Genomic DNA, 18,863 nt, shown 5'->3' on the forward strand with positions numbered 1-18,863 from the left:
GATGGGCGGAGCCCGGAGCTATTTCCATCCAGGACCTGGGTGCGGCTCTCTGGACTACAGCTCCCAGCATGCATCGCTCCTCGCGTTGGGGTGGATCCAAGCTGAGTTCCGGCGGCGCGGGAGCCTGCACGCTGCCGCTTCCTCCGTTCTCCTGCGGGCGCGGAAGTGGTTGTCTTGGTTACGGGTCCTAACGGTCCCCAATCTGAAATTCCTTGTTGAGGAGCTGCAACCTGAGCTTCTGTTTGGGGACGCTTTCAGCTTCTTGAAGAGGCAGCGGTGGTGTCTGGTCCAGCCATAGACGTGGAGTAGTTGAATCTTTCGAGGTAGTTAGCGGCGATCCCTTCTTTTCCCACGCGGGGCAGGGAATCCTCCTACACTGTCCAGTTTGGCTTTTTTTCTTCACTCCGCACGTGTGGGCTGTCCCGGCCCCCGATCCTTTGTAATCCAGATGTTGCCACTCTGATTTCAACTTTCTTTACCCTTTTCCCTTTGAGAGGGATGCCGTTTCCCCTCCACACACCTTTCTAATCATTTAGGTTAGAAGAGCTGAAATCTGCAATACTGTAAATAATTTATTATGTCATGTAGTATTAAAACGAGAATTGCTAAAATTCTTGTGAAAGGGTAAGAAGTTCGATTTAGAATACTTGAGTTTATCTTTTCTACCTTCTTGTTTTCATTTTATCTGGAAGTCTATTAGAATGTTATCTCACTGTTTGCCTTTTTAAAAAACCTTCAGTGATGTCTCATTGCCTGTAGAATACATTTCGAACACATTTTGATATTCAAGGCTCTTGCAGTCTTGAGTATTAAAGTTGTGTTTGTGTATGAGGGATAGGGCGAGTCCTACTCAGAATGACAAAGGTTTGGCCCCAGCGGGACTACCACTATCTTATGCTTTTGTGCATTTTCGACACCTCTGTACTAACCTTAATTTTTGCATGCTTTTCTCTTGTTGCTATCAAATCCTTCAAGATTGTAAATAGACATAACCTTTTTGTGATCAACTCAGAAGTGATTTCTGTAATCTTGAACACGTGCTGCTTTTATTAGTAGCGTTCCTGGATACTACTGACTAGGGCTTTTATCCTTTACCATGGAACATTTCTTTGTTTCCCAACAAGTAAGATGGCTGTCCCCAGGAACTGGGCTTTTTATTCATCAGGGGCAAAGTCATAATAGGATTTAATGAGCTTGATTTAATATGCTTGATTTGAGCAATAATTTACTAATCTGTCCTAGATGAGGGGTCCTCCAGATTGCCTAATAACTGCTTAGGCATTCATTAGTATCTCTTTAATATACTTACGCTTTCCATAGAGAATGTTTTAATACATTTAGTGTTTTTAACCCACAGAAAATTGAATTGGAGAAGAAAACTGAGCCATAAAAAAAAAAAAATGTCTCGAAAAATTGCCAGGGCATCAAAAAAAGTGAACATCTCTAGCTCTCTGGAATCTGAAGATATTAGTTTAGAAACAACAGTTCCTACGGATGATATTTCGTCATCAGAAGAGCGAGATGGTAAAATCAAAATCACCCAGCAACTAATCGAACGTAAAGAACTACTTCATAATATTCAGTTACTGAAAATAGAGCTATCCCAGAAAAATATGATGATAGACAACTTGAAAGTGGATTATCTTACAAAGGTAAGAATTAGGTGTAATTTTTGTTACCTTTATGCTTCATTATCTTCAAACTGCAGATAAATAAGAATTAAAATTATATATATATGTAATCCAAACTTGAAATGATACATTTATCATATCAAAAAGAAAATTATATTTTCTTGCATAGTTAAAAAAAAACTTTTTGGAAGGTGAGGGGGAGTGAATTATGCTTCTGTGTATTAAATAAAAATCCTGAAAGGGGATGATTTGAAGTTGGGCAGAGAGGAATTGCTTCTGTAGGCTCAGTTTTTAAAATCTGGCATGTGTGAGGTATATCTTTTTAGGTGTTTTTTTTTCCAGCCAAGATGTTTTCTGCTTCATTGGGAGTTAACGCTAATGTGACTAGTTTGATAGGGAGAATCGGTATCATAATTATATTATTGAGTCTGTATAGTCCTCTGCCTTGGAGATTCAGTTTCTTTGGTATCTCTGATAGTTACTGTGTCATAGTGCAAAGTGTAAATTCAGTTACCATAGTATTTAACAAGTGGTATTTACCAAATAGGAAAGGATGTCTTAGTCCTTGGGTTTTTGTTTTTGTTTTTTTTGCCTTATGTGGTTATAATTATGGAATATTTTATGTAAGATCTGGTAAAGTTGTCACTAATTCTAAGAAATTTATAGTGATTTCAGAAAGACAGGAGACAAGAGACACTTGGGTGGCTCAGTCGGTTAAGCGGTTAAGTGTCTGCCTTCGGCTTAGGTCATGATCCCAGGGTCCTTCCCTGCTCAGCCAGGAGCCTGCTTCTCCCTTTCCCTCTGCCTGCCGCTCCCCCTGCTTGTGCTCTCTCTGGCAAATAAATAAATAAATCTTAGAAAGAAAGAGAGAGAGACGGGAGACACTTCTTAACTCTTACTACTTCTGTCTCTGAGAAATTTTTTTCTTTCCAATAGTAAATTCTCCACTTTTGCTCTTGATCTCACCTCTTCCAACCCCCCCCATTTTGTCGTTTCAGTTATACTTTCTCTCTTGTTAAGTCAGTCTCCTATTTTAACTCTTGCCAATCATAGCAATATACTTCAGTATTTTGCCGCTAGAAAAAAAGTCGTTGACTACGTCTCTAGGAAAATGACATGTCCTAAGCCCTAAGTGTCCAAGGTCTTAATGAGGTAAAGAAATAATTTAGGTACAGTTATTAGATATATTAATGGCTAACATTTATTGAGTGCTTATATTGTGCCAGCCAGTGTTCTATGAGCTTTTCATGTGTTACCTCATTTAAACCTCACAACAACTCTGTGAGGTATATGTGCTCTTAGGGGGATCTTCCCTGCCCCTTTACATTGAATGAATCAATAGAATAAGTTAGACTAGTCCTGACATTTAGTAAGCACATAATATTAGTTCTCATTGCTGTTGTCTACTAAAATAATATCTTCGGGGGCGCCTGGGTGGCACAGCAGTTAGGCGTCTTCCTTTGGCTCAGGGCGTGATCCCGGCGTTGTGGGATCGAGCCCCACATCAGGCTCCTCTGCTGTGAGCCTGCTTCTTCCTCTCCTACTCTCCCTGCTTGTGTTCCCTCTCTCACTGGCTGTCTCTATCTCTGTCAAATAAATAAATAAAATCTTAAAAAATAATAATAATAATATCTTCGTTTTTCACCCCCTTTATTCTCTGTGCCTTATATACGTGTTCATAGGATTACCTGACTTTGTTTTGGTATTTGTTTCTCTTAACAGACTGTGAGGTTCACGAGGGTTTCTTTGTGGTTACGCTTCTTGTATCTCCAGCACTCAGAATAGTTCCTGGCACATTGTAAGTGCTCAGCTATCTTAAATGAAGGACTGAACCCCATTTTGCTCTTGGTAAAACAGAATCACAAGTGGTTAATAGCTTACCAAGGCCATTTAAATGGGAGGGATGGAGCCAGGTAGGATTCAAACCAAGAGATCTAAAGCCCATTCTCTACCCAAGGGAAGCTCCTAACGCTTTCTTAGGTTGTCTGTATGGTCACCTACATAGGTGACTTGGTCTAGACTAGGCCACTTGGTATTTTGTCAGTGTATCCAGTGGTTTCCAGTCTCTATTTCTTTACTCATATTGCTGTTACTCCTCAATTTGGTTCCCACAATGCTGCTGGCTCATGTGTCTCTGCCCTTCAAAATCTTCATAAATACAGCCCATTGAGGAAGGCCGAGGTAATCTCCTATTCACGAACCCACCCACTCAATCAAGAAACATTTTATTAAGTGCTAACTACATATCACATCCAAACTTACATTTTGTTAGGCCACTTTTACTGTTTTCAGCTTGCATTGTACTTGATTATAAATGGCTTCTCTCCTTTTCGAAGTGTGAGATTTATATTTTGGAAAACGGTGGCTTATTCATGAGGGGCTCTGGAGTGCAACAGATCAGAGCTACAGTTCTAGATACATACAGTTTGGGTTTGAACTCCAGCCCCGATAGTTGGGCATATCGCTTAACTTTTTTATTCCCTTATTTTCTGTAAAATAAAAATAATGATAGTATTTACTTCATGGAGTGGTTGGGAAGATTAGGTTAATCAACGCACATAAGCTCATAGATGCCTGGTGTAAAATAAATATTAATAGCAGCTATACTTACTCAGCACTATATTATTATACCACATGGTGCTTAGTACAGTTTTTTATTGTTTTGTTTTTTCTGGTGGGACCACAAATGCAAAAGACTGAATTAATTATATTCCTGAGTTTATGACACCTAATCATCATTGATACTTGCCACCGCCACTTTTTGTTTTGTACATTTATTTTTTTTATTCCCATAGCTCGTTTCCCTTCCTCCCTCTATCAACTATTTTATTTAAGATTTTGTTTATTTATTTGAGAAAGAGGGTGGGGGGCCCGAGTGTGGTTGGGATGCAGAGGGAGAGGGAAAAGCAGACTCCCTGCTGAGCAGGGAGCCCAACGAGGGGGCAGGACCCCAGGATCAGGACCTGAGCCAAAGGCAGACGCTTAACTGACTGAGCCACCCAGATGCTCCTCTATTAAGTATTCTAATTTTTCTTTTTACGTTTGTTCTTGAAAATGGATATTTTTCTTATTTTTTTCCTTTAAATAAATGTAAATTGCATGTTTTGTTTTAGAGTTTATCTTTTTTATAGTTGTTTTTCCCCCCAACTCAGGGCTGTTTTTAAAATCATTAATGTTACTGTGTTATGTCTAGTCTTCTGCTTCTAACTCCTACGTAATTATCAGTGTGTGTGTCTCCCAATCTCTCCATCCACTGCTGCAGAGATAGGCACCTAGAATGCTCCCAGCTCTTTGCCACCATGTGTAGTGTGGGCCTTCCGTAGACATTTCTCTTCTGGACCTGCATGGACATCTTCTTTGACATGTATGCTCAGGAGTAGAATTTCTGGCTCACGGGGTATATGCATACTTAATTCAACTGAGTGTTCTGTCAAATTACTCTCCAGAATAGCTGCCTACATTACATTCCCATGGTTTTTGGTCCATGAGCACTAGGGTTGTTTTGCTTAGAGACCCCTTTGGAGTAAGAGGTTTGCTGTCAAATATATGGAGAAATATTATACAGTAGAAAAATTAGTCTTCCATAATTCATCAAATCCAAGGCAGTTTGATTGTAAAGTGGACCATTACTTGTATCACTGAGATTAAAAACTGCCAAGTTAAGCTGTTATGTGCTATAGATTGTAAGATGCATTCTAGTTTCAGAGATGTAGAATGTGAAAAAGTGAGAGTCTGGGATCAATGAAGGAACAGAATTTTTAGACATTCTCCAGAGCTTACCAGTGCATTGAGCATTGGGGGTACAAAGATGAAAATATTATTTTCTAGCATTATTTTTTTATTAGCTTCAGAGGGGGAGTTTAGTGATTGATCTGTCTTATATCAGTGCTCATTACATCAAGTGCCCTCCTTAATGCCCATCACCCAATTACCCCATCCCCCCACCCACTGCCCCTCCAGCAGCCCTCAGTTTGTTTCCTATAGTTAAGAGTCTCTTATGGTTTGCCTCCCTCTCTATTTCGGTTTTATTTTATTTTTCCCTCCCTTCCCCTATAATCTCCTGTTTTGTTTCTTAAATTCCACATATGAGTGAAATCATATGGTAATTGTCTTTCTATGATTAATTTATTTTGCTTAGCATAATACTCTCTAGTTCCATCCATGTCATTGCAAATGGCAAGATTTCATTTTTTGATGGCTGAGTAATATTCCATTGTATATATATTCTACATCTGGCATTGTTAAAAATAAATTTCCCTCACTAGACGATAGATAATAAAAGTCACAGGAAAAGTGGATTTCTGCTGACTGTAAACCTGTTCTTGCTATTAACATTTAAATGACCTGGTTTAAGTTGCTGAGCTTCCTGTCATTGGAAGCATTCAAGTAGGCCTGAATGGTCAAGTGTCATAATATATTATAGGTATTTTTGCTGTGGAAAGAGGTTGAACCAGTCGTGCAGTATTCTGGGGATGAAGTTCAGCTAAGTACCAGAGGCTTAGAACATGTGGCTGCCTGTAACACAGAAGGATTTTGTCTCTCTGGTTTAACAGGAATCTAAAAGTAGGTCATTTAGATATTGTTAGGAACCCAGGCTCCTTTTAACCTTCTGCACCCCTGTTTTAACATGTGCTTTTATCTCAAAGTCACAGATGGCTGATCTACCTCCAGTATTGTGTCCATGTCACAGGCAGAGATGAGGAGGAATATGGGGCACATGCCAAAGGACTCATTCCCTTTTATTAATTTTTATTTTTTTAAAGATTTTATTTAATTTTTTTATGTATCTGAAGGAGAGAGAGAGTGCATGCTACCAGGGGGAGGGCCAGAGGGGGAAGGAGAGGGAGAGAGAATCTGAAACAGACTACTGGCTAAGCGCAGAGCTCCACGCCAGGGTAGATCTCACTATCGTGAGATCAGGACCTGAGCAGAAACCAAGAGTCAGACGCTTAACCAGCTGAGCCACCCAGAAGCCCCAGGACTCATTCCCTTTTAAAGAGCTTTCCCAGAAGCTCAAGCCAGTGACCTCAATAAACTAGAACTATATAGCACGACCACCCTAGCTGCAAGGAGTGGGAAGCTGGGAAATGTAAATATTTAACTGGATACATTATTGTCACTAATAAAAATCAGAGTTACGTTAGAAAGAAGACTTGGTGTTGGGAGACAAGTAGCAGGTTTTTTTTCTTTTTAAGTTAGGAAGTCTGTGAATCTATGTAATCTAACCTCTTTTGTCTTTTCCACACCAGTATGGTGGCAATACAATTTTTATGGTTGTCACAGTCCATTACTAATGTTACAGTTTTTACTATGAAGGTCTTGATCCATGTTGACTTGATTTCTCCATATTTAAAAACAAGAACACATTTTTCCAAGGGAGCTCAAAAGCATTGAGTCCCACTTCCCTCTTGCTCACTGAGAGAACTTAAAACAGTAAGCTTAGGCCAAACGTCCTGATTCTAGAGAATTGTTAGCTTTCCATTTTTATCCCTGCCCGTCGTTGTCTAAATCTCCTTCCTTACTTTACTTCTTCATTCCTTTCCTCTTCAGTTTTCATGCCTATCAATTTTTGAGTGCCAGAAAGTCTTTTTATCTTTCACTTGAGGTCTCTGGGTTCCTTATTACTTGGGCAATAAATGAAGGGGTGCATCTTCAAGCTTGATTATCTCTGAGTTAAGGAACCAAAGTTAGAAGTCAGTTAAAATTGTGAAAGTTGTAACCCTGGAAAGAGTAGAAGTTTCTGTCCTTGTGGTAACAGTATTCTTAATTTGCAAAGTAATGATTATGAGGAATGTGGTTATCTTTTGTTGATTTAAGACATTTATTGAGTCATGTTGCTGGAAATATAACTGAATATGGCAGGGTCCCTTTTTTATGTAGATCACATTCAAGCGAGACAAATGATCAAAAAACAACTGGGAGATCTTCAAGGTCATGTGACACAGCATCACTTAGCAATGGGAGTTTTTTACTTTAGATAAGAAGTCAGCAAACTTTTTCTGTAAAAACCCAGACAGTAAATATTTTATGCTTTGCAGGCCATATGTGGTCTGTCACATATTCTTTGTTGGTTTTTTTACCCTTTACAAGTGCAAAATCTATTAGCTCACGGACTGTTCAGAAACAGGACATGGGCTTGATTTGGTCCATTGCCATTGTTTATTAACCCTTGCTTTAGTTTGTGTCATCAGAGAAACCACTGGCAGATTTTAGGCAATTAGAGTTACACGTCCTGATTTTTGTATTTAAAATGGCACTGAAGTAATAGACCAAGGACAGATAAGGTAGAAGCAGAAGACAGTTAATTGGGTTATTGCCTTATGTAAGACTTAAGTTTTTGGCTGCTTCTACTGGAGCCATTTATTGAGAAATGGAAGACTGGGAGAAGACTGATCTGGGAGGTAAGATATAAGGTCTGTTTTGAACATGTTAAACTTTAGATTCCTGTTAGACCCCAAGGCAGAATTGTCAGTTAGAGTTTAGGGGCCAGTCCATGACTGTGTGTGTGTGTGTGTATGTGTGGCGTATGTATAATATACATCAGAATATACATGGCACCTAAAGCTATGGGATTAGATGGCAGTACCTGGTGAGAGCAGAGGGCCCCAAACCACATGAAGTGGAGTCCAACATTTAGAAATAGGGTAGAGGAAGAGAATCTAGCAAAGGAGCCTGAGGAGCCCACAGATGGGCCCATGGATTAGGAGGAAAACCAATGAGAAAAACATGGAATCCAAAATAGGATAGAGTCATCTGCTGTGTCAAATCATACTGTCAAGTAAGATAAATACACTGAAATTACCGGTGGACTGAATATTAAAAGAGGTGATCCAGAATACTTGCCCTGGAATATTATGGAAAAAAATATAGAAGTTTTGACATAATGGTGAGCAGAGAAATGGTACATGAGCAAAGGGAGTGGTGTGATCAAGAGAGTATTGTTTGTTGTTCTTTTTAGTGGATGATAGAAGTGCTTAATGATAGAGATGATGCAGTAGAGATGGGGAATTTGTTGACGCAAGAGGAATCCACTTGAATGTATTAAAGATTGGCTGTTAAATTGATCTATTTTAAAAGACGAATAAGAATCACCTGGGTTGAAAGGAAAAAAAGAGAAACGAATTTTTTAATTAGACTAAGAGCAAAAGCCAAGTCCATAGAGGCTTAGAGAGACGACAGCATATTTGAAGGATGGCAAGCACTGAAGGATACAGAGTGCCCTTTCGCTAGTGACCAGAGAAGGACGGAGCTGGCAAGGGCCAGATCAAGAAGTACTGGTATGTCATGCCATGAAGTTTGAAGAAAGCAATGAAGGTCCTCTGAAGGACTTAAAACTGGGGAAATAAATTTTTGATAATATTTTTTAAAAGGAAGGTAAAGGAAGATAAATTTGGCGGTTGACAAAACTGGACACAAGGAAACACTCCCAGTGAGAGATGATAGGGGTCTAACTGAAGACTTGTCAGTGGACATCAAAGAGAATGGAGCAGTTTTGACAGCTATTTATGAAGTGAACTTAACAACAAGAACAGCAACAAAATGGTGTCTGATCAGAATAAGCTGTGAGGGAGAGGTAGACATCAGCTGTGAGTTAGGTGTTTTTTGCGTTGGAGACTAGGGAGATGCAAGGAACGTACCCTCTGAGGGCTAGTTTTCTTTTGGACATTTGTGACATCACTCATGAAGTATTCATTTGGAAATACATGGATCAAGAGTGCAAATGCAGAGTCTATCAAGGAAATAATTACCTGGGTGAGGCACCAAAATAAAATCCCAGTTGTTTACAGCCTTCTCAGTGACAGTGGGTTAAGGGGGAAAAGTAGTCTAATGACAGCCTGGCGGAAAACCCATGTATGTGGCAGCAGTTTCAAGCGTTTGTAGGAACAGACTGCAGTTTGTTAGTATAACCATTGCAGAGGAACCTCTAACCCTTTTTAGCCTGTTTCTTTTAAGTGCTTTTTTTTTTTAACATTTTATATTTTTCAGACATTTTGTAGTAGTAAATTTGAAAGTTGACCGTATAACTTACCTCTTTCTCTTTATTAAGATTGAAGAATTGGAGGAGAAACTTAATGATGCTCTTCACCAGAAGCAGCTACTGACATTGAGATTAGACAATCAATTGACTTTTCAACAAAAGGATGCCAGGTAAGAAAGTTTTTAAAAAAACAGTCATACCTATTTAGCCATTAAAAATAATTTCATTACCTGTTTATGCATGCAATTTTAAGCTAAAATAGAGTAATTTTAAGTCAGCGATGGTAATAATTTTTACATCCAAACCAACAAAAAAAGTAGGTTACTTGTTACAATACACAAAATAAAAAAATGTCAAAATCAGCATTCATTCAACAAACATTGCTGATGTAAGTGATCCGTAAATGACAATGGAAATTCTCTAAACTCACCACCACTTAACCTATTGTCTGGATTAACCTTTCTTCATTTGCTTTGTAAAACACTGTAATTCTCATGGCCCATCTAACTCTGCAGATTTAAACTATCTTCTATTTTGCCTGCATTCTTTCTCCCAGCTCAGTTGTGTACTTAGGAAGAGTCCGTTGTGTTTACTCTCAAATATTCCTATGACAGTTGTCCTTGCTATACTTACATAATTAAAAATTATTTAAACAATGAAATATGAGTGGAAAAAAGATGTGCTGCTTCTATGAAAACTATAACGAATTCTTGGAAGCAATTTAATAAAAGTGAGTGGTTAGAAAAAAAACCATCATCAAATTAAGTGAAAGCAAGACAGATTTAAAAGTTGGGAGCAAAAATCAAACAAGTCCATAAAAAACATCCTCTCAGATTTCTTCCCAAGTGTCATTTTAAGGTGAAGAAATTGAACTTGGCAGTCATGAGTAATGATTTACACAAAAACAAAGCACATCTTTGTATTTAAAAAATCTGAACCCTATGTAGAAAATTTGGCAAGTGACTGCTTCTTTCCATAGGTTAATTAGAAGTAAATATGTAAAGTGCTCATCTTTTCTCTTTGTCAGATTTCACTATTTAATTGATACTTAAATAATTATCTGACCAGTTAGCAAGCACTATAACATTAGATCATTGGTTCTGAAACTTTAGTATGTATCAGAACCATCTGGAGGTCTTGTTAAAAAGGCTTGTTGGGTCCCACCCTCTGATATTCTGATTTGGGGTGAGCCCTGAGAATCTGTATTTCTACCAAGTTCTCAGGTGATGCTTATGCCTCTGGTCTAGGGACAGTACTTTTGAACCACTGCATTCAGTGGTTGGGCTTCTTCTACTCTAATTCTTGAGGCATTTTCAGATTAAATGATGCTAAGAGGGCAGTTGATAGGCCATTGCAACAATCCTCTTGGTAGTAAAAAGTGATTGTTGGATTTTGAATATATTTTGAAGGTTGAGCTGATGTCCTCATGAGTTGCATGTGGGGTTCAAGAGGAAAAAAGGAATCAAGGATTGTGGCAACATTTTTGGTTTGAATAAATGAAAGGGTGGAGTTGCTGTCAACTAAGATAGGGAAAGCACAGTGGAAGAGGTTTGTGAGTAAAGAGCTAGAGTTCAGTTTGGGACACGTTCAGTTAGAGTTGTCTTATTAGAAATCCATGTGTAGGTATTGGAAGAGTTTGGTCTAGAGATATAAATCTGAGAGTCATTAGGATATAGACAGTACATATTTAAGTCCTAAGACTGGATGAATTCCCCAAGGTAGTAAATACAGAGAGAAGTGGGCCAAGTACTCCTAACATTAAGACAAACCAGAAAAGGAGACTGAGAAAACACTACTGGAAAGATGGGAGAAAAATGTCAAGAGTAGAGTGACTTGGAAGCCAGGTGAAAAAAGTGTGTTGAAGGAGAGATCAGTTGTGTCAAGTAATGATTGGGTCACAGATGAAAAGAACTGAGAATTGATCATTAGCAATCTAGATGTCATTGGCAACCTTAAGATTTCAGTAGGAGGGATAAAAACCTAATTCGCATGGGTTTAAGAGAAAGGACATCAGATGGTGGGTACAGAAAACTTTTAAATTTTGCTCTATGGAGGAGGAAACAAAGGGGACAGTGAAATAGGGTCACTGTTTTTTTTTTTTTTTAAGATAGGGAAAGTAACAGCATGTTTGTGTGTTGATGGGTGTGATACAGAAGGAAGGGGAAAGAATCAGTTGTCCCTTCCTACTCAAAATCTTCGAATAGAAAACTAATGCTAGCAACGTGTGCTCCATGTATTTTTTGAGAATGACTATGTACAGATTACTCCTTTCATCACCTCATTGGTTGAATGAATACTTTACAGTGGTCGAGTGTTGCCATCTTCAAGCAGTTCTTCCTTAAAGAACCTGGATAGAAAGAAATGAAAATTATTTTGTTGAGTAGGGTCCAAAACAAATGTAGAACTTATATCTTAAGCAGAGGAAATGTATAATTTTATAATTTGAGTTTTGAAAATTATTCTTTAGGATATCAGTTTTCTATTTAACAATTTATGTGGCTGCACATTTAGTAATGAGTGTAGAATTGTCATTTCATGTTTAACTGCTTAAATAAATAAGCATTTAGCTGGAGCCAAAAACACTAGAGAGCTTCTCATTTCCTGTTTTTATGTTACTATAAAAGGTAACTTTGAGAAAATTAAATCTCAGAGATTTTTTTAAGCTTGCCATAAATTCTTTCCTAATGTAGAAAATATCAAGAACTAATGAAACAAGAAATGGAAACTATTTTATTGAGACAGAAACAACTAGAAGAGACAAATACTCAGCTGAGAGAGAAGGCGGGAGATATTCGTCGAAACCTGCGTGACTTTGAGTTGACAGAAGAACAGTATATGAAACTAAAAGGTTTTCCTGAAGATCAGCTTTCCATTCCTGAATATGTATCTGTAAGTGTGTTGCATCATTAAAAAAAAAAAAAACTGTATATATTTTCAGATTAGATTTTGTTAATTACGTAATAGCCATAACCTTCAAAGTACCCAGTTAATAAATTATTTTATCATTTTATGGCCCTCAGCTGGAAATGGTGAATGGTGTTCAAATCACCAAATTTTAAAGGGTCTTGACCATTGATCTCCAAAGTTGAGCAAAAAATAGGGCCATGAAGTTAACGGCTACATAGTCCATAGAAATGAATCATTTTATCATAAACTGGTGATTTACAATGTTTTCAAAATGAAAAATTACAGAGATAACAGATAAGTGGTTGCCAGGGGGTAGGGATGGTAGAGGAGAAAGGAGTTGGCGTGATCATAAAGGGGTAGGATGAAGGAGATCTTTGTGGTCTAGTTCAGGATCTGTTGCAGTGTTGGTTATACAAATCTACACACAGGATTCATCTATGGCCTTAGTCTCAAATTTTTTGATGTCAGCGTCCCTTTATGTTTGGAAAATTACTGAGGACCCCAAGGCGCTTTTGTTTATATGGGCTAGATCTATTAGTATTTACCATATTGGTAAATTAACACTGAGACATTTTTAAAACGCAGGAATACATAAGCACGTATTTCATTAGCCTTGAAGGCGATGATCTCATCACACATCAGGTAGCCACTAGCAAACACCACTGAACAGACATAAGAGAACGAGAGTAAAACAGGCAAAAAAATCTTAGTATTATTAGGAAAATAGTTTTATCTTAGGAATTTCCTGAAAGGGTCTCAGAGTGACAGGGTGGCTACCAGGGGTTCCCAAACCACACTTTCAGAACTGCTGGTTTGTGATGTATAGATGTCATTTCACCCTTAGAGGCTTGAACTTTTTCATATGTAAAAGGATTGGTAATAGTAATAGTGCCTTTCTATTGAGGTGATCGTGAAAAGTAACTGAATATGTATGTGAAATGCTTAGCATAGTGCTTAGAACATAGTAACATAGTAAACATAAGTAAATATATCTGTTACTTTTGCAGGAGTGGTGGTTGCTACTCTTGGTTTTCATTTGCGTAAGGTTTCTGGATTAGTGATCTCATAAAACAAAGTGTTTCTTTTTGTCTATTTTTTTATTTAAATAGCTCAAATATATTTTTTCCATCTGAAGTGTACTGTCCAAGACTAATCAAATCTCTCATGTGCCGTCGTGGTGACTTTATCCATAGTAGGTATCAAGTATCCCACAAGTGACAGTTACACATATTTTTGTTCTGTGGTTTGTTAATGTTCTTTGTTATCTTGTTTTCACAGATGGTACTATCCACAGTAGTTAGTCATACACAAATTCACTGTGTTGAGGACTAGCCTCGTACCAGACGTGGTACTCTCTCAATTCAGCAACATATTAAGGAATTGCAGATTACATGCCCATATAATAAATAGGCGTAATTACCCTCTCCTGATTTGTTCATGGTTTCTTGATTTTATAGGAATTTGTCAGATAGAACACTTTACTAGATTAGGGCAGACAGATTCCTCTGAGAGAATTATGAGTAAGAAGAGAGGTCTGAACTGAGTGGAAGTAGTGATATGAAAGATCCCTCCTGATTCATCCTGATTTTCCCTGACTCGGCAGTGGTACCAGTAGAGCTTCACCAAGAGCCTAGGGTGTAGGCTTATCACGTGTTCAGGCAAAAGAGATAGAGCAATGTACAAACCAGGCAAAAATTCCTGCCTTCGTGAGCTTACATTCGGGTGGAGCAACACAGACAGTAATTTAAAAGTAATATGCAGAATGTTTGTCATAAATGCTATGGAGAAAAGAGCAAGAGTGAGACTAGGAACTGCCTTAAGGTGGGGGTGTTATTTTAAATCAGATGAGAGGAATTAGGGCTTTACCGATAGGGTGACATTGATCAGAGACCTGAAGGGAGTGAAAGCATGAGCTGTGAGTGGGAAGAATTCTTCTATACGAGCAAAACTCAAGCACTTAATGTGCTCGGGGAAATAACAAGCAGATGGGGTGGAATGAGCAGTAGTGGGAAATGGGGAGTAAGTAAATGGAGTATAGATAGAGGGGAAGAAAGAGACTGTGTCAGGCTGGAGAATTATCTGTAATCTGGGCCTTGAGGAAACTTAATTGAACATTAAGCCTTAATAAAGTGTTAGTGGTCAGGGTCAGTTAATAACTGTACAAACAAAATTTGATTATACAGGCGTATAATGCAAAACTTAACGCTTTCTTTTTGTTACCTTCATATTTTTATTACTCATAATTGAGGGTACTATAAATTAGTAAATTTTAGTTGTAACTTGGATTCTAAAACTGCTTTTTAATTTGATTTTTGCTTTTAAAGGTTCGGTTCTATGAACTAGTGAATCCATTAAGAAAGGAAATCTCTGAACTGCAAGTGAAAAAGAATGACCTATCAGAAGAACTAAGTGAAAACAAAGGCCAGCTAAAACAACTGACAGAGGTTTGTATGATTCTGATCACTGGTGGGAAGAAGCTCCATGTTTTTTCTGGGGGGTTCCTCAAGATTTGTGAGCAGGAATATAAAAGTCAATGATAGAGAAATGGGACTGGGGGATGCTGACTACACAATTATTCAGGCAGTGGGAGGGTTAAATTGGAAATAGTCATCTTAAAGATCGACAGGGTAAGTCTGTGATATTGGCCTGTAATCCATGGTTGAACATTTTGTTGTAACTCATTCTTTGTTCTTCATTACGGAGTAGCCTTGTTTGGGATAGGAAAGGGAGCTGCTATCCATTTATCATTTTGCCTCTTCATGAAGTACATTAGCTCTCCTAATGTTTGTTTGGAGCACGAGCGCAGATGTAAGCATCAGCCCCAGTGACGTGCTTGATGCTGTGCTGGCAGCACTAAACTCAAAAGAGGGAGTGTCTGGCCTTCTAGAATTCAAACTCTAACAGATTGGACTCAGAATCTTAGATGATGTCTTGACACTCTCATTTTTCTGTATGATATTGAATAACTCATGTAACGTCTCCTGCTCTGTCAAATGGAGGAAATAATCCTGTTTGTCCATTCATTTCATCGAATTGCTCGTGTTCCTGTTTCAAAGTAAAAATGTCGGGGCGCCTGGGTGGCACAGCGGTTAAGCGTCTGCCTTCGGCTCAGGGCGTGATTCCGGCGTTATGGGATCGAGCCACATCAGGCTCTTCTGCTGTGAGCCTGCTTCTTCCTCTCCCACTCCCCCTGCTTGTGTTCCCTCTCTCGCTGGCTGTCTCTATCTCTGTCGAGTAAATAAAATTTAAAAAAAAAAAAAAAAACCAAAGTAAAAATGTCATTTTTAGCAAAGTTGCATATAAATATTTTTATGTCCTATTTCAAGGGCAGCTTTTACCAAAGATCTATCCAGAAATAAATAATTATAATTTAATTTACATTTCAGTGCCCTAATTTGCTGCTCTGTTAGTGCTGGACAAAATCTATTTGGGTCATTAATACAGAACCAATATTACAGGTAAATAAAGGCTCATCTTCCTTCCTCTCCTCATAGGAGTGATGAAGTCAGCAGGAGTGATGCCAAAGAGGCAGATGAATCCTACTACAAGGTTCTATTGTGGGTTGTTGTTTCTTCTGCTAACCTGCCACATTGTGCAGGTAAAGTGTTTTGCATATTTTAGAAAGGTAGCTTTTAATTTTTATAAAATTTGCAAAAAAAAATAAAGGACAAAGTTAGAAAGCCTCAGCGTGGCTAGTAGCTAATTTTGTAGCATTGGCCAAATCATTTAATCTCTATTTCTCCAAAATGCCCAGGATGGTGGTAGTCGTGGCAGCGCAGGGTTCATTGGGTTAATTGGGGACGAGGCGATTAAATGAGTTTTCAGACATGGTTCTGTAGCACCTCATAGTACCTCAGCTTCCCTCAAGGACATCTTATTTTTTAGGAGGGCTGGAAAGTTTTCTAACCTTGTTTATATCAAGCTACCTCTTTTTCAATGACTTTACCAGTTGGGGACTCTAAGACTGGTTTCTCTTGAACAAAAGATTCCTTGGGCCAAAGAGAAAAAAACTTTTGCAACTCTAGAATTATCATTAGTATGTGATACGGTTTTACTGTGCGGTAAAGCAAATCTCTCCACTCTCAAGGGTCAGTAACGGCATTGTATCCCAGATTCTTGTTTTTTGTTTCAACCTTGCTTATAACACTTTTAGTATTTTATTGATAGGAAAACATAGATAATTAGTACTGGTTTGACTCATTGGGTTCCTGAGTGTTTTTAATGAACTAATAACTCTTGGACAAAGAAACAGTTTTGTTTGTAAACCTGTTTTAGGATTCTTCAGAGAAATAGAACCAATAGGATATCTGGAGAGAGAGAGATTGAGATTTGTTTTAAGGAATTGGCTCACATGATTGTAGAGGCTTGATGAGTCCAAAATCTGATGGGGTAGACTGGCAGGCTGGAGATTCAGGGGAGAGTGGCCGTTGAAGTACAAAGACAGTCTGCTGACAGAATTCTTCTTGCTCAGAGGAGGTCAGTCTTTGGTCTGTTATGGCTTTCAGCTGATTAGATGTGACCCTCACATTATTGAGGGTAATTGGCTTTACTCAAAGACTACTGATTTAATGTTACTTGTTTTTTTCATTTGTTTCAAGTTTTTATTTCTGACATGTACTGTAATACTGGTTTCAGGAGTAGAATTTAGTGATTCATCACTTACATATAACACCCAGTGCTCATCACAGGTTCCCTCCTTAATGCCCATTCCCCACCCGTCTCCCCTCCAGCAGCTCTCAGTTTATTTTCTATCATTAATAATTGTGTCTTATGGTTTGCCCCCCCCTTTTTGTATTAAATGTTAATCTCCGGAGTGCCTGCGTGGCTCAGTTAGTTAAGCATATGCCTTCCATTCTGGTCATGATTCCAGGGTCCTGGAATTGAGCCCCATGTTAGGCTCCCTGCTCAGTGGGGAGTCTGCTTCTCCCTCTCCCTCTGCCCCTCCCCACTGCTTGTGCTCTCTCTCTCTTTCAAATAAATAAATAAAATCTTTTTTAAAAAATGTTAATCTTGTCTAAAAAATACCTTTACAGAGAAAGATCTAAAATAATGTTTGACCAAAATAAAAATAAAATAAAATAGTATTTGACCAAATATTTGAGTATTGTGGCCTAGCCAATTGACACATGAAGTTAACCAGCACAGGGGCACCTGGGTGGCTCAGTTTTGGTTAAGCATCTGACTCTTGATTTTGGTTCAGGTCATGATCTCAGGGTCGTGAGATTGAGGCCCACCTTGGGCTCCGTGCTCAGCAGAGAATCTGCTGCTCTCCCTTCCCCTCTCCATCTGTCCCTCCCCCAGCTCACCTGCATGTGCACGCTCTCTCTGTCTCTCTCTCTCTCTCTCTCTCTCAAATAAATAAATCTTGAGAAAAAAAGAAATTAACCATCACAGAATCCTTCCATGTGCAAGTTTGTTTCTTAAAGGTTTATCACCTGTCAGCTGAAAATATAATTCTCTGACTTAAACCTTTTCATAAATTTAATAATAATATAAACAGAATTGAATAATAATCAGGAAAAAAGAAATTAAGCAGTGTGTTATCTACTTAATAAAAGGTCATAGAAATTCAGAGAATATTATTTAGACAGAATAGAGTTACTTTTATATTAAAGTCACCCATAAAGTTTGATTCCTCTGGTCTGTCAAGGGCTAATACAGGTCAACTTGCCCAACTCTAGGAAAAATCAACTGAATATTTTTAAATTAAAAGACTTTCTTATAAGGATATAGTGAACAATAAATATAATATTTAATATTAAAAGAAATTTTGCTTAACTGTGTACTGTAAGGATTTTTGTGTGGGGGGATTTATTTTTTGAAATGGTTTGTTATTTACTACTCTAGTATTTGGAAAATTCACAGATACTAGTTCAAGTTTTATCTCTGCATCTTGTCAATGGCATAATGATATTGGATAAAAAACTTTACTCTCTGCCCCTAGGCTTACAACTTCTCCATCTACAAAATAGGATGAGAATATATAACACCTTCCTTCCATATGGTCATTATTATGAGAATGAAATTCATTCAGTAAATATTTGTTGTACATCTGTTATATGGCAGCCATTGTTCTAGGTGCTTGGGATACTACAGCAAACAAAACAATGATCTCTGGCCTCATGGAGTTTATATTTTTAAAAGAGTACAAGGAGGGGCACTTGGGTAGCTCAGTCATTTAGGTGTCCAACTCTGGATTTTGGCTCAGGCCATGATCACAGGGTCCTGGGATTGAGCCCTGAGTTGGGCTCCACACTCAGCGGAGAGTCTGCTTGAGGATTCCCTCTCCCTCTGTCCCTCCCCCTCACTCGTGCACACACACTCTTTCTCTCTCTCTAGAACAAATA

At 38.3% G+C, this 18,863-nt stretch overlaps 1 protein-coding gene across 6 annotated transcripts in view; it reads left to right on the top strand.

Annotated features, from left to right (window-relative positions):
• Positions 1-95: 95 nt before the first annotated feature.
• PIBF1 (progesterone immunomodulatory binding factor 1) overlaps positions 96-18,863 on the top strand; it is a 204,286-nt gene continuing 185,518 nt past the window's right edge. For all 6 annotated transcript variants that reach the window (XM_034665285.1, XM_034665284.1, XM_034665286.1 and 3 more), the window contains exons 1-5: positions 96-323; positions 1,358-1,652; positions 9,679-9,779; positions 12,300-12,498; positions 14,841-14,960. In XM_034665285.1, the coding sequence (XP_034521176.1) occupies positions 1,401-1,652; positions 9,679-9,779; positions 12,300-12,498; positions 14,841-14,960 (672 nt within the window). In that variant the 5' untranslated portion in view covers positions 96-323; positions 1,358-1,400. The remainder of the gene's footprint in view (positions 324-1,357; positions 1,653-9,678; positions 9,780-12,299; positions 12,499-14,840; positions 14,961-18,863) is intronic.

The sequence above is a fragment of the Ailuropoda melanoleuca genome, chromosome 7, assembly GCF_002007445.2.
Source record: "Ailuropoda melanoleuca isolate Jingjing chromosome 7, ASM200744v2, whole genome shotgun sequence".
Lineage (NCBI taxonomy): Eukaryota > Metazoa > Chordata > Mammalia > Carnivora > Ursidae > Ailuropoda > Ailuropoda melanoleuca.